This window comes from Eucyclogobius newberryi, unplaced genomic scaffold, assembly GCF_026437365.1.
Source record: "Eucyclogobius newberryi isolate DKJ021-1_F unplaced genomic scaffold, fEucNew1.0.hap1 SCAF_18, whole genome shotgun sequence".
NCBI classification, from domain to species: domain Eukaryota; kingdom Metazoa; phylum Chordata; class Actinopteri; order Gobiiformes; family Gobiidae; genus Eucyclogobius; species Eucyclogobius newberryi.
In genome coordinates this window covers 30,127,205-30,143,210 of record NW_027315812.1, presented here as the reverse complement: position 1 = coordinate 30,143,210, position 16,006 = coordinate 30,127,205, and the positions used below count along the sequence as shown (strand labels likewise).

At 43.6% G+C, this 16,006-nt stretch overlaps 1 protein-coding gene across 1 annotated transcript in view; it reads right to left on the bottom strand.

Moving 5' to 3' along the window:
* Nucleotides 1-16,006, bottom strand: part of sspo (SCO-spondin) — a 391,282-nt gene that overhangs the window by 25,820 nt on the left and 349,456 nt on the right. The window contains exons 98-108 of the mRNA XM_072450444.1: nt 15,062-15,186; nt 14,577-14,719; nt 13,408-13,454; nt 13,090-13,332; nt 8,854-9,015; nt 8,661-8,777; nt 3,692-3,830; nt 3,413-3,609; nt 2,591-2,761; nt 2,379-2,506; nt 2,150-2,304 (exon numbers count right to left, since the gene is read on the bottom strand). Coding sequence (XP_072306545.1) covers nt 2,150-2,304; nt 2,379-2,506; nt 2,591-2,761; nt 3,413-3,609; nt 3,692-3,830; nt 8,661-8,777; nt 8,854-9,015; nt 13,090-13,332; nt 13,408-13,454; nt 14,577-14,719; nt 15,062-15,186 — 1,627 coding nt within the window. The remainder of the gene's footprint in view (nt 1-2,149; nt 2,305-2,378; nt 2,507-2,590; nt 2,762-3,412; nt 3,610-3,691; nt 3,831-8,660; nt 8,778-8,853; nt 9,016-13,089; nt 13,333-13,407; nt 13,455-14,576; nt 14,720-15,061; nt 15,187-16,006) is intronic.

Here is a 16,006-nt window from a genome sequence, read left to right as displayed (position 1 = left end):
AATTTGTTCTGTGAGTAGTCCAGGAATTCCTCAGTCTGTAGCATGAAGTTTTGAATGCTGCAAGCCTGTTTATGTCTGTGGCATGTAGGCTTCACTGCCATATAGTGCCATGGGCCACACCAGTGTTTTCAGGAGCTTGAGTTTGGTGCTTGTGTGAAGGGCTTGATCATGCCACAGTGTTTAGTGACCTATGAATTGCTCTAGCTGTGCCCACTTGGGCTCTAATCTCATGAGATCCATCTGCATCATTAAATAATATCACCTAGGTATTACAATGTTTCCATTTGCTCTTGTACCAATCTCTGCATTTGTTTTTCTGTTGTCTTTGTGCTGATTTCGAGCTAGAATTCCCTTCACATAGTGTCTACCTTGTTAGTTAGTTAGTGGTAGCTCATCTGCTGATTGTCTCATTACTTCATCCCTGTAAGACACCTTTACGGATGTTGAACCATTCAAAAAGCACTGTGACAGCTGCCTGTTTTTCAGTACATTGACTTCTGCACTACTTACACCCATTTTCTTTGGCACATTCCAGAGACAGAAATATCCACTCACTCAAAAAACCTGCTTAACCGCAGAAAGTAAAACTTTTTTGTGTATATGTATGCATTGTAATTGTGTAGGTTAATAGACTTTTTAAAAGTGTGTAGATTAATAGATTTTTTACTGTCAGAGCTCTGTTTTTGTGTAGGCATCTTGTCCTTAGAGTGAACCAGTTTTTGTCGTAAACCAGGCAACACTTTTGAGACAAAAAACGCCTCACCCAAAGGACAATATGCCTTCACAAAAACAGAGCAATGTAGTATATTCTATCCAATTAAGTGAAGAAAGATTTACATACCATTACATAGGTGAGACTAAACAGCTACTTCACAAGAAGCTTTATCAGCACAAAAGGCACGCAAGTTCAGGACCACAGTGCGCTGTGCATCCTCATCTTAAAAGCTACTAAGACATAGACTGAGCTCCTCATCCTATCTCTAAGCAGCTGGAGCACTAAGACATCCTGAAACTCCTTTCGACCTCTTGTATCTGCAATCTTGTCCTTTCGGACATGACCCATAGTCATGACCATAGGTGAGGGTAGGAACGTAGATTGACCGGTAAATCGAGAGCTTTGTCTTTCGACTGAGCTCCTTCTTCACCACATCAGTCCGATGCAGTGACTGCATTACTTCAGACGCTGCACAGATCTGCATGTCAATCTCACATTCCATCCTTCCCTCACTCGTGAACAAGACCCCAAGATAGTTGAACTCCTCAACTTGGGGCAAGGACTCCCCACCCAGCCGGAGAGGGCAAGCCATCTTTTTCCGGTCGAGAACCATGGCCTCGGATTTGGAGGTGCTGATTCTCATCCCAGCCGCTTCACACTCGGCTGCAAATTGTCCCAGTGCATGTTGCAGGTCCGGGTTTGATGGAGCCATCAGGACAACATCGTCTGCAAACAGCAGAGATGAGATCCTGTGGTCTCCAAACCGGACAACCTCCGACCCCTGACTGCGCCTAGAAATTCTGTCCATAAAAACAATGAACAGAACCGGTGACAAAGGGCAGCCCTGGCGGAGTCCAACAAGCACTGGGAACAGGTCTGACTTACTGCCGGCAATGAACACAGCTCCTGCTCCGGTCATACAGGGACCGGACAGCCCTGAGCAAAGGGCCCCAGACCCCATACTACCCGGAGCACTCCTCAAAGGACACCCTTGGGAAGCTCTGGCCATTCCGATGCTAATCAGGTACTCAGGGATGACGGAGCGACAGTCAGCTTACAATAGGATTTTGATATCCCATAACAAGGCTGTTAGGATACAAAGAAGAATAGTTTCAAGTGAAATTGTAAACAGCCATTATCAGGAGGTTCCTCCCGGTGGACAGGGCCTACTCACGAGTAGAATAAATATGTATATGAATAATATATGAGTTCTCAGACTTGATCTGCAGATTGAGAATTACTCTTGGATGAAAGTCATAACGTCAGTGTCAAGATGACATCAAATTAATATTTTTTCAACTATAAAGAATATTATATTTCTGGGTTAATATTATTATTAAAAATAATAATAATAATAATCATAATTTATAAAAGGAATGAATGCACTCTAGGATATGATCCGTCTACAGTTCTGTTTGAAAAGTGTATAGGTACCAGGTGTTGCATAGGTGCCGCATGCTTGTTCCTGGAGGTAGCAGAGTGTCAGCCAGCTCCTTGATGCTGCTGTTGCCGCTCTGATAGGCCGGAGGCAGGGAAAGGGGTGAGCAGGGGCAGACTATGTGAGCCACACATAGACCTTCAAAAAGCACCTGACAAAAGCAAAATACAACACATGAGTACAGTTAAAACAATAGATGAACTAGATGAGCATAATGATCCAGACTTGTCCAGGTGGGCAGGAGCACCCTGCAGTGCAGGGTCCATCTAGACACTGGGTGTGTGTCCACAGGTCCTCACAGGTGTGTGGACACGCCCCTGCACAATCACTGAACCTTTGACCTTTTGGGCACTCTAAAACAACATGACAAAGTCCTTATTATCGTCAAAATGAGGCCAATACTATATATACACACATAGACTGTTCTTGTTAGTTACCTGGCCAGCAGTGGTGGCTGTTACATACTTTATGCTGCTCCAGGGGCCCGGGGCACAAGGCCCCTCCAGGCTCCAGCTGCTGGAGAACTGTCTTGTTTCGCAGTGACACCCCCCCACCACAGGACGCACTGCACTGGCTCCAGGAGGACCACTCACTGAGCACACAGCCCACTGCAGACACAGAGGAAGAGTGGGTAACATGGGCCCTGAGTGGGACACACTGTGCTGTGTGTAAGGCTGTATCAGATAGGGATGGGAATCAGGAACCAGTTCCACTTGAGTTATATTTATAGCAATCCATCGGAATCGTACAGCATGCTTCCTCCCTTAAAGACATATGACAGGTTAGAGTACACATTTCACTAAAATGTAGTGAACATTTCACTGTGTATATTTCATTTATATATTTAACTAAACAATTGGACTTTTTGTCCCCAGTTTGACAATGTTTGTTTAGTTTGTAATTGTACTTCCTGGTTGGACATGTGCAGCAAATTGAGATAGGTAGAGGTAAGTCCACTGCTACCTTGCAACCAAGAAGAGCCAAAATAATTCCATAAAATTACAAAACAGCAATGATTTGACAAATAATTACACCATATAACACCTATATTTTGTGGAATAATTGTTTAAACTGCGCTCTCGCGTTGTATAAATATATATATATATATATATATATATATATATATATATATATATATATATATATATATATATATATATTATATTATATTATATTTTTATATATATATATATATATATATATATATATATATACATATACACCATATATTTTCACAATTCCCATCCCTAGTATCATACCTGGGCAGGGGGCCATGGGGCAGCTTTCTGTCTGTGATGTGTCGACACAGGGGGGCCCTCCCTCAGAGTCCTGGCACAGTTGGACTCGTGACCTCTGACTTCTGCCACAGGTAGCAGAGCAGCTGCTCCAGGGACCCCAGGACTCGTAGACCGGACACGCCAGCTCAGTGCACACCAGAGTGCCGTTCTCACACACACTACATACACAAATTAAGTATCACAATGTCCAGTATATCAAACAAGTTAAATAATCTTTCAAATCATCTGAACCAGACTCACCAGGTGTTACAGTCCATAGCAATGGTCTCTTGGGGGTTAAACTCCAGAGTCCCATTCCCTGATGGGACCCCACAGCGGCAATCTGTCACAGGAACACAGTGGCCGTCCTGCAGCAGCAGCCCCTCTGCACACCGACAACCTGTTAGAAACACACACTCAGGTCAAAGTCTGTTACTGTGTCTGCGTAAACACGAAAGGCCATGGCTGGAGAGCCGCGGCGCGGTCAAATAGCCGTGCAGTTTCAGGGACCGTGGCATTTCCCTTATAGCCTCATGGCTTACCCTAACCCTAACCCTAACCCTAACCCTGACCCTAACCCTAACCTTAACCTTAACCTTAACCTTAACCCTAACCTTAACCCGGCGCGGTCTAAAACGGCGCTAAAACGCGGTCAATTAGCGGCCCAGTTTCAGGAGCCACGCCGCACGGCCGGCACAAAAATAACATGGCAGTTTCGGCCGCGCGCCGCGGCTCTGCAACATCAGTGCACATTATGTTCAAAATGGTACCACACCCGTTCACAACCTGAGATTAGAGCAATTTACATGGCTTATTAAAGGAAACATGTAACGTGCGCTCTGGTTTAAAGCAGGTACTACAATCCCAACTGAACCTGTGTTGCCAGTGCACTTCAAAGAAAAGGCGGCCCACCCTGGCTTTACAAGTTCTGAAAAATGGCAGACGTCAAGTTTCCATCCAACTATAACTTTGCAGGGGGCACCGATGAGCTGATTTTAACAATAGATGTTAATTTACATATCACTATGTTATGCTCATCAAAATAGACAAACACCAGTACCTCATTTGGTCCTTCTAAATCCGCCGATGTTTGCCAAAATGAACAAGGATTTTTATGTTAGAGAAAGAGAGCCATTGTTTGTGTGGTTTAAATATAGACAAACACAAAACAAAGATCATGACCAAAAAAAAATAATCATCATAATTAAAGCTGCTGTTAAAGGCCCGTGTTAAAGGCCCCCGCGAATCTCATCCTGCTGCCTTTCTCGCTTACATCAACCACCCCCACTGTTCCCTTTAAGCTGTGCGCCTGCGCAATTGCGCACTGCTCGCGCATAGTGCGCGCAGAAGAAAATCTATGGAGAGCAGACAATTGTATTCACCATAAACCTATTAATTATTATCTAATATTAAACCTAAAATAATCTAATTACCAAACGGCCACCGGGGGCAATCTAGAAGGAAGCGCAAGTGTTTGAGACACTGTAGAAGACTCTAGTGGACAGTAAAAGCACTGTCCAGGGGACACGTGTAACTTCTGTTCTCTGTATTTTTAGTTTCAAAATTCTGTGTGTGTTATTACAATCAGACTCCTATTCACTGAGAAATTAGTCTAATTAGTCCCACAGTGCAGCGGACCGCGGGTGCGCCGAGAGCCCCGGTTCAAAAGACGCATCACTACCGCGTTTATTTATGTGTAAATATCTCAGGTTACAACGTGGGCACCTGCGGTTTATTGACAGTTGCGGCCCGTATATGGACAATTTCTATTTTCTTTGTAGATATTGTGTGCGCGACTTTTATTCAGGAGCGCTGTATGTATCATTGACTGGACACCTGTCACTGACAGGTGTCCAGTCAATGATACAATACGGTTTACATACGCTACACAGCCAATCATAGCATTGATAGTGCATATGTGCCCTGCCCATACGCACCATGCAGGTTCGCTAGCTAACAATAATGCAGAGGAGTTAAAAGACGCAACCTCTTATCATGGCGAAATGAACGGGCAACGCCAGGGACACATCCACTCACCAACAACAAGCCAAAGTAAAAAAATAAATGTGGTTCTTTTAGGATGGAATGGCTTGTGCCACTGGACCATAGCCAGGCCAAAGCAGGACTCTCACATATAACTACTATACATCTCATGAACAACAGGATTTTTGTATTTTCTATATTAAGTGAGCCTAATTTCTTGTAATAAAGTAAACTAATGAAAGTTGCAGCTGTAATGTGATTCTTTTAATGTAACTTGCTATGATCTAAGGTTTTGAACAGGCGTGCTGCGTGATACTGGTGTGTGGCCACAGTGTGCACATCTGATGTTGCTCATAGTAGTCCTCAGTGTGCCCAGGAAGCTAGTGTGTTTGCCCAGACACATGGAAAATTAGAGGGAATATTGACCACCCCCCCAAAAAAAACTAGTGTAAAGTACCAACTTTATGCTACCTCACATTTTCCCGACCGCAAGGTTTGATGTAGTTACTCTATGGCTTGGCTTGTAAGTTCAGTGTGGTGTGGAGAATATGTGCACCAAATTTCAGCTGTCTATGACAAAATGTTCCATTCAAAATGTTTGTTAACCAATATCATATAATACCAATATATGTAGATCAATGGCAATATTTTTCACATTATGTTACAATTAAGAAGAGAGATAATCCGCACAATTTGATTAGCGCTAAAGAGATATTTATTTAATTTTCACAAAGGACAAGCCAGGCATTTCCACCACTTTGCATCTACTGCCTTTGTAATCTTATCAGTTATCTCCTGCAAAGCCACCATAATGCCGTGATCTATCTCACTCCTGGACTCCGAGTCTGGAACCGAGGCGGGACGAGGGGGGGGCTGGAGCTAACTAGCTTCAACTGTAAATATTTGATTAATTTAATTTAATTTGATCTTATAGTTCATTGTTTTATGTTGCACCGAATCACCAAGTTCCTATGTTTGTGAATTCTGTTAACAATGACAATAAACCCTTTCTATTTCTGAGCTTGGTTGAAGCATTGCTAGCCAGGTTCTCAGTGACATTTTTCTTCTTCAGTTTCTTAAAAATGTTCCAAAAATAAATGTCTAAGCTCATTATATGTCTGCTCCCATGTAGAAATATTGAATCCCAGGTTAACTCGGGTAATATAGGTAATATTGATGGATAAATCTAACATAATCGCCGCAGCCCGAAAGACACAACCAAGTTAGTCCATCCTTTGACTTAGACTAAAGTATGGAATAAGTTTATAGTGGAAACAAGAGGAGCATAGTTTTTATCTAAAATAGTTCACCTTATAGAGAACCCCGCTATTCAATTGAATGGTCTTTCTGAAAGTCAAGACTGGTCGCCCATAAGAGAGAATTCCGTTTTTTTTATTTTTGCATTCAGCTTGTATCCAGACACTAGATCAGTGTTCTGAAGAAAATGCATCATATAAGAAATGAGTTGAGTAGGAGCCACAAAGATCTCGCTTTAAACCCCCAAGAAATGTAGCGTATGTCAATGGGCTTTTTCCCAGTTTGCCTGGACTTAACCAAGACTAAATCAGGTCCAGAACCTGGAATGTGCTGAGCACAGAATGTGATGCAGTCTGCGCAGCACATCTCTGCTTGAAAACTTGATAGCAGGCAGCATCAGAGACACAAGAGCAGATGATCTCAAAGCCATAACCTGGACCGCTGCGATGACCCGCGTTAGTCCCGGTACAAAGCGTCTGACCCCTCGGTGATGACTGTCACCCAATGCGGAGAACCGAGTTTAGATAGGTTTGCAGTGTGTGTTATTTGTACCTATGATCTATTGCACCCATGTCCACCTCTATGAGTTTTGACCTTTATTTAAAATTATTTACCAGTACTTTGTGAGTTTGAAACATCTAATGCTGGCTGAATATATAAGATAAGTTCCAGTCTCTGCTTCAGACAAGGGTTTGACTTTTGTATAGAAAGTAAGGTCGCTTCCTGGTGGAGCATATACCAGTACATTTATCGAATTAAACATATTTCAATTTATAGTTCCTTCAACCAAAACAAATCTGCCTTCTTTATCTTTGTGTTCAAAACTGTTCCAAGGCTTTTCTGTCTGTGTTGTAAATATGGGCCAACACTTTCTGTTTAGCCAGACATCACAGATACTGAATGAAACCTCCAATTATTAATTTCATAACTGCAGATTATTTGTTTACTTTTATGTGGGCCTTATTGCTTTAAACACGGCCTGTGATAGATGATGCTTAAAGACCAAGGATAAATAGGCACTGTCTAACCATAATTTTGTTTTAAAATGTAAAAGTGGTCAGTGGTAATTTTGATGTGACAGCTGAACTATTTGAGTGAAAAGGCCTACATTAGAACACAAGTTTCTCACAGAGTGCACACCCTCAGCTGCTCTCAGCTGCACACAGGGGGCAGGGCACCATCACCTGCCACACTGAGCCACAGCACGCAGTCTCTGTGCACAGGAGGTTGGATCGAGTGGTTGACTTTGCTCTAAGTCGCAGTTTTGTTTGAAATCAAGTCTCGAATCACAGATGAACAGAAAGCCCTGCTCTAACCCAGGACACGCACAGTTCACAAGTCCCAAAATAAATGGGTAACCCAATGTTGGCCCTTGTAAATACCTCACATACTGTGATGCGTTGAAAGTTTTTCAAACGACCCCATGGATGGTCCAATTTACATTCAAAGCGTTTTCGTGCAGGTGCCTCTGTCTGTGTTGTCTGTCTGTCTGCTGCTGTTTTTGTTCTTGTTGTTATAACTATTGTTACTATATTGTATTTGTAAATAAATTAATACAAAATTAAAAAATACATATATATTTTTGTCAGACTAAATTTAGCAGGATTGATCTATGATTTGGTGAAAGTGGTAAGATACTTTGGCTTTACTAATGCTTATTGTGACAAAACTGCTGATGATTTTGTTGCCCTTGGCCATGCATCGTCACACAGAATGCAGCTATGTCTGGACAAAACCACAGATTATTCTGATTTTTGACTTTCAGGAAGATTCAGATGGGGCCATAGTTTTTAATACCACTTGCATAGCACAGAGCACTTCTGTCAGGGATATGTGCAAAGTGAGTGATTACTAAATCCATGAAATTATAAATAACATAATAAAATAAAAATACATGATGTCGTATCTTTTATTTCTGAAATTAGAATCAGTCAAAATAACAAAAATCCACCCAAACTAGTGAGTACTGGTTGTGCAGAGTGACACAGACCTGGGTGGCAGACTCCCTGTAGACACTGCACATGCTCCCACAGGTCAGTGCAGCTGCGAGGACACTGATTGGCACAGCTCTCCTGGTAGCTCCGCCCCCTGTCTTCACAGCGCTCACCTGTCACATACACAAAAATCACTGTTTCAGCAAGAGATGAGTAAACAGGAAAAATACAAGCCAGGTAATACATTACCTGGACATAGCCCTGTGTTGCAGCTCTGGCTCTGGGTCTGCTGGCTCCTACAGCGGGGCCCCGGGGGAGAGGCTAGGGGCCACCGGTAGCGCTGTCTCACTCCTCCACTGCAGGGGTCAGCACAGACTGTCCAGGAGCTCCACACACTCCAAAGGCACAGGTCTGAAACAGGTTATAGATTGGTAAGAAGAGGAAGGGATCATCTTTGCTTTAAAGGTGCCATATCATGCTTTTTTTCACGTTTCGTAGTCTATCCTAAGTGTATTTGATAATAACTTTTTGATGAAAAATTCGCAACACCCATAACATAATAGTTAAGAAATATCACCCAGACCTTGGACCTCCTCACCAACCCGAAAATGCAAATGGCTTGGTTTGATATTCGCCCCCACCCTTGCAAAGAGCGATCTGGCTCCCCCGCCCAACCTGTGACGTAGTCTCAGCAAGAGCGTGTGTCCCCCGCCCACCCGTGACGTAGTCTCAGAGAGAGCGCGTGTGCCCCGCCCACCCCGGAGACGGTGGGGGTGTAAACAGAGGCAGAGGTGACAGCGTGGACACAGCCGCACGCGAAAAAAACACATTTTCTCCAACCAGGCATGTTGACGACAAATAACGAGCTGTGTCCGCGGCAGCAAACAAACAAAAGAAGTCATGTTTGCTAACTTAAATAGCCGCGGTACCCCCCTTCCCCCATTCCCCCCTCAGCGCGTAGCCGGGGGGAAGGGGGCGGCAGGCGGGAGGTGGATGGAGAGGGGGGAGGGTGAGGGGGGATGGTGCCTGGGGTTATGACGCGGTCTTGCAACCACCCCCCGTCAGTTTGCAGATCCGAGGAAAGGATATAGTCTGTTCTATAGCTAAAAACTGCATGAATCAATCAAAAAACACTCTGGTACATATATGAAGCACAAATAGCAATGTAAGAAGGTTAAAAGCTCTGAAAAGTCGATTTTGCATGTTATGGGACCTTTAAAGTAAGAGCTGATAACATTTTTAAGTTGACAAAAAAGAAAAAGGATCCAAATGTTGCATGTTGTGCATAGACCCCCTAGCCAGAGGTGGCAAGTAACAAAGTATCTGTACTTTACTAAAGTATACACAATTCTGGTGACTTTTTAATTCTACTCCTTAATTTTTAACCCAAGCATCTGTACTTTACAGTTTTGACCCTATTTTGATAATGTAAAAATTACAGTGTATCCAATTCATTGAGTGGATTGGTACCAGGAGAAGGCAGGGAGACATTTGGCGGTCGGGTTTTGGGTTTGGTGAATGTTCTTGGCATAACCCCCTTTGTTTTTCTTTTTGTGGTTTCCTCTGTCACATGTTTCTGTGGTTTGTGTGTTCTCTGCTGCAGGACAAGCTCTCCCAGCTCAACTTGCCTGACTCCACCTGCAGGTGGATCACCGACTTCCTGACGGATCGGACGCAGTGAGTGCGGCTGGGGAAGAATGTCTCAGACACACAGACTATCAGCACAGGAGCTCCACAGGGCTGTGTACTTTCTCCCCTGCTCTTCTCCCTGTGCACAAACTCTGTTAAACTAATCAAGTGTGCGGACGACACCACCCTCATCGGGCTCATCTCGGATGGGTATGAGTCTGCCTACAGGAGGGAGGTGGACCGGCTGGTGTCCTGGTGCAGCGATGTCTTCATAACATGAGCATGTCTTCAACATGAGCCTGAAGTTGAGGGTGGTACCACAGGTCTAGAAGACCTCCTGTTTTGGTACCAAGACACCGCGCGCCAAAGACCTCAACAGCTTCAGGCCGGTGGCCCTCACGTCCCACCTGATGAAGACACTGGAGCGGCTGGTCCTGGACCACCTCTGCTCCACCGTGAGCTCAGCCATGGAGCCGCTGCAGTTTGCATACCGGCCTGGCATCGGAGTGGAGGACGTCGTCATCTCCCTGCTGCACCTCTCTCTCACCTGGAGAAGCCTGGCAGCTCTGTGAGGATTATGTTCTTTGATCTCTCCAGCGCCTTCAACACCATCCAGCCGCTGCTCCTGAGGGACAAGCTGGAGACGGCTGGTGTGGAGTGTTACCTGGCAGAGTGGTTTCTGGACTACCTCACAGACCAACCCCAGTTCGTGAGAGACTGTGTGTGTGTATCTGACACTCGAACCTGCAGTGTGGGGGCGCCCCAGGGCACCGTCCTCGTGCCCTTTCTCTTCACCCTCTAAACTGCAGACCTCAGACACGACACGGACAGCTGTGTCCTGCAGAAGTTCTCTGACCACTCTGCCATCATTGGACTCATCACGGACGACGACGATGCAGAGTACAGAGGACTGGCGCAGGACTTTGTGGACTGGTGTCAGTGGAACCACCTCCTCATCAACGCGGAGAAGACCAAGGAGATGGTGGTGGACTTCCGCAGACGTCACTCTGCTGCCCCCTCACCAGTGAACATCCAGGGAAGAGACATGGAGAGAGTGGACTCATACAAGTACCTGGGTGTTCATCTGAACCACAAAGTGAACTGGAGTCAGAACACAGACGCACTGTACAGGAAGAGCCAGAGTCGGCTCTACCTCCTGAGGAGACTCAGGTCTTTTGGAGTGACAGGGCCAGTCCTGAAGACCTTCATACGACTCTGTGGTGGCATAAGCTCCTGTACGGTGTGGCCTGCTGGAGCAGCAGCATCACAGAGAGGGAGAGGAAGAGGCTGGACAAGGTCATCAAGAAGTCCAGCTCCGTCCTGGGCTGTGCTCTTGACTTGGTGCAGGATTTGGGGGACAGAAGGGTCCTGGCTAAACTCACATCTATGCTGGACCACAAGTCTCACCCCCTGCAGGAAACACTGTCCGCTCTGGAGAGCAGCTTCAGTGACAATCTAATCTAATCTAATCTAATATATTGTCATACCCATGTGCAATACTGCCATAATCATGTGCAATACTGACTTAATCATGTGCAATACTGCCATACCCATGTGCAATACTGTCATATTCATGTGCAATACTCTGACATAATGTCAATTTTTTTACTTTTCATGAAGAATATAAGACGTTTTTTTTAAGAGCTTTTCTATTAAGAGTGTTTTTTTTTTTTTTTAAGCTTTCTATAAGTTATCTGTTCTTTTACCTCTGTACCTACTTGTGTTGCAACACTGAAATTTCCCCATTGTGTGGACAAATAAAGGCTTATCTTATCTTATTCAGCTCTGTTTATACAACAAACCAATTGAATCAACTTACATTATATAGTAGGATATCATACAACTATGGCCAACTGAGTCTATAAAATAAATAGATTCCAAAATATATGTATACCAAATTACATGAAATTACCCCTATTTTCAGACCCCCTGCAACGAATAGGACTCCCAGCAGTAAAATATTGTAATGTTAGGGTGTCATGTCGGACGCTTCTCCTTCAACCCCGAGCCACATTTTTCACCCAGTCCGTCCCTGCTACACAGGTCATGAACAAGATTTTGGAATTTTTCATCGAAAGTGGATTAAATCACTTAAAGGCGGTATGGATGATTTTTCGGCGATTTGAGAACGCAGGGGGAAGTGCGCATGCGCACTCCCCCGTGCAGACTGATACAACACACACGTGTGTTTGTTTATTAGCGCAACGGAGCGCATCGCATCGCTCGTCTCCCGTAGATTTCTTTCCACTTCTGCGTCAGCTCGAACTGTCTTTCTCCGTCTTCATTTTGCCCTGTACACTGAGGGAACTATATTATGATAGATCCATGCGCTTAGGCACGCGGAAACGTGGGGACGAACCGCACGCGGCTGCAGGTGAGCGGTAGGTGCATTTTATGATTGATACGTGGCAGGACAAATGATTTATCCACGCCACGAGGAAAGATGATAAAAATTTGCTGAAAAAAATCGTCCATACCACCTTTAATTAAAAGTAATCTAACAGAAATTCCTGCTGTAATTAGATTATTTTAACAAAGCATATGTAACTTGGATATATGTGATACTGGCGTGACCACTGAGTGCACGTGTTACTCACAGTGGTCAGGGACCGCTCAGGGAGTTTGTGTGTTTGCTCTGACACATAAAGGCGTGAGCTGCATAAATGGCAGACTGAAATGACAAAAGTTACTAATTGAACTACTGCTACAGCTCAAATTTGATATTTCAGAAAAATAAATAGCCCCATTATTGCAAAGATGTGTGTGATACAATAAATACTGAGCAACCAAAATGTATTGTTACATTTTAAGTTCAATGAACAATAACTCAATATATCACTATTGTAAAAGACATACCTCTGCAAACGTTGGCATCTGGACAGAGTCTCTCCTCCTGCAGCACTCCTGCACACTGGCTCTGCTCCTCCTCCTCCTCAGGGGTCAGAGAGAGTCCAGAGTCCAGGTCCAGGCATGCTCTGAATCGCCTCTGCAAGGACACCAGCCCAGTCCCTGTTCCTGGTGTGAGTGTGTTTGGAGGCAGGGAGGAGGAGGGGAGGCAGGGGGAACAGGGCGTCCACTCTGACCACTCACTGAGGATCACTGAGGGTGACCAGAGGAGTCATACACACAATAAAATGTACTGTATTGACCAAATGACCAAAAGTGATATCTAACCTTCACATTCCCTCATGTCGCACTCCATGGTCCCATCATGACAAAAGCTGCAGAGAGTCAAGGAAAGTATCAGCTATACCAACACTATACATTCTGCCATTTAATAAAGCTAATAAAGCTACAATAAAGAGGAGTGCTACAGAATTTGGGGAAATAATTGACTGTCAAGTATTTGCGATTACAATTAGATTTGTAATTTGTGTTTAAAAGTACGATTTGTTTGTAGTGGTCTAAACTACAAGAGTGTTCAATAAAGACATTTATCCCCTAATTCTTCACATTTGATACTGTATGTACACCACAATCCTCCTCTTTATCTCCATCACAGTAGAATAATCATCATCTGCCTCCTCAAACGCTCCGTCTTGTTCCATTAAGCCTGGTGTCATAGCACATTTTAAAATTCACACAAGACATGAGGAATCTATCAATGTAAGACAGTGCACAGCCACACTAGGCTCTGTGTGGTAAGGTCACTGTGGTTGCTGAGGGTAGAGCTACGCAGTGTTTTTGTACTTTTAAAAGTTAGAAGGAAGATTAGGTCCCATTCACAACGGGCCTCTTCTGCGGTTATGTTTGAATTTACTGTTTGTCACATGTTTGACAAAGATTGATTGTAGATTGTAGGAGGTCTCACTCTGCAACCAAATATCAGACAGGTTTGATACAAATTGCAGCTTTGGTCTTTGGCCGTAAGATGAATGTAGGTTCAATCCTTGTCCTTGTCACATTGTGAGACGTGACTCAAGATTAAGATTTCCCTCAAGATCTATAATCGTTCCTCGCAGGTAGCCAAAACTGTGTAGTGGACACCCGGTTTTAAAGCTGAAGTCATTTAAGTTATATCCCTATAGATTTTCCTGTATGAAGCAGCAATTTTAGACAAAAACAAATTATCTTTGTCGCTATGTTAAATATAAAACATTTTAACAACTGCTAACCTAGAAGAAAGAGTCGTGAGTTTTGGAATGAGAGCCGATTGGCTGTGTGATTAATGAGTGGGTTAGAGAGATTTTAACACCTATTTCTTCACACACCAGGGCCAAGTGTATCAGCTCTTGCGCCTCACCTTTACTTTGCACTTCTATACTTGCACCAAACTCAACTCTCCTGGTAGAAATATAAAGGACTATAATGTATTTGTAAAGGTGTTTGTGTTTGAGTCTAACCAGGTGGAGCAGCCCAGGGTGACACTGCCCCCCTGTGGCACGATAATGAGGGTGGGGGCATGTCCCGGGGAATGGGGCGTTTGCGAGTACACACATCCGCAGCCCTGCGGAGGAACACACGAGCCATTCTGATGTAGCAAACCCTAAAAACAAAACACATTCATCAGGAATACAGTTAACAAACATGTATAAGCAGTATTGGTCCAATCAGAGTTTTGTATTCTGAATACTTACAATAAGTTGCATTATATTATAGTGTAAAATGTTTTGTTTGTTTCACCATTCGTTATGCATTTATTCAGGACTGACTTGAGAAGGATACATTGCACAAACTTGCCAACACTACGTATAAGTGACTTGCACTTATGTTTTAAAAACAACAACAACAATGTCAAGTCAGGTTGAAGCCACCTTTGTCCGGGAAAATGTAACTTTTTGGACAAAAGTATTTAATCATTATCATTCCAAAAGGTGTAAAAACAAACCGGTGCACAGTAGCAGCCGGGGGTGCACTCTTGCAGGCCCAGGCACAGTTCGGTGTGGCCCAGGAGAGCACACTGTTTCTCACATGGAGCCCCACACTCAGATAACTCGTAGGGGGCTGGACATTCTGCAACAGACCATCATGTGACAGATAAGACCAGATATATTAGACCTGCGTTTCATCATTTAAAGTGCATATGACAAGTTTTCTAATTTTGAAATTTTACAGAATAAAGATCATAACTGTAATTTAGAAAATTTGGACCTTGACCTGAAATGTATACTTAATTCAAAGCACAGTTACATGTCAAATACTATATTACAAATCCTGCTGACAAAATTGTACTCTTTCTCTTTATTTACAAATGCAAAACAGTAACAAGAACAAAAATACAAATAGAGGTACAGTCTAGACACTTCAGAGCGGGAAGATAGTGTGTGTGTGTGTGTGTGTGTGTGCGCGTGCGTGTGTGTGTGTTTGTATGCACGAGTTTGTATGTGTGTATGTTTGTGTGTGCATGTGTGTAAATATGTGTGCGTGTCTTTGTGTGTCTGTATAAAACATCAAACAGTAAAATGTTGTTATATTATTATTACCATCATAAAATAAAAAAAGCAATAATTATGTACACATTGTTTACACATGCATGTTTGATAATCTCTTATCTGAGTTCTGGAGTCTGGTTGCATAGCTTTCTCTTTTTTCAGATTTAGTCCTAAAAAATTCTCCATTTCACTTGTAAAAACCAAAGAAACAAGGCGCAAGTTACTTTGAGAGATGATTTATCCGGAAAAGACATCTACACAATGTAAGATGACAGATTGTACCCTGCGTGGAAAAAATAGCCTACCATGCAAATGCAACACCATTAGCTTCAGAAGGGGGGTCTGTGGCCGACGCACCGACAGACCATTTGCTCATTAACATTTTGATGAAGTATACTATC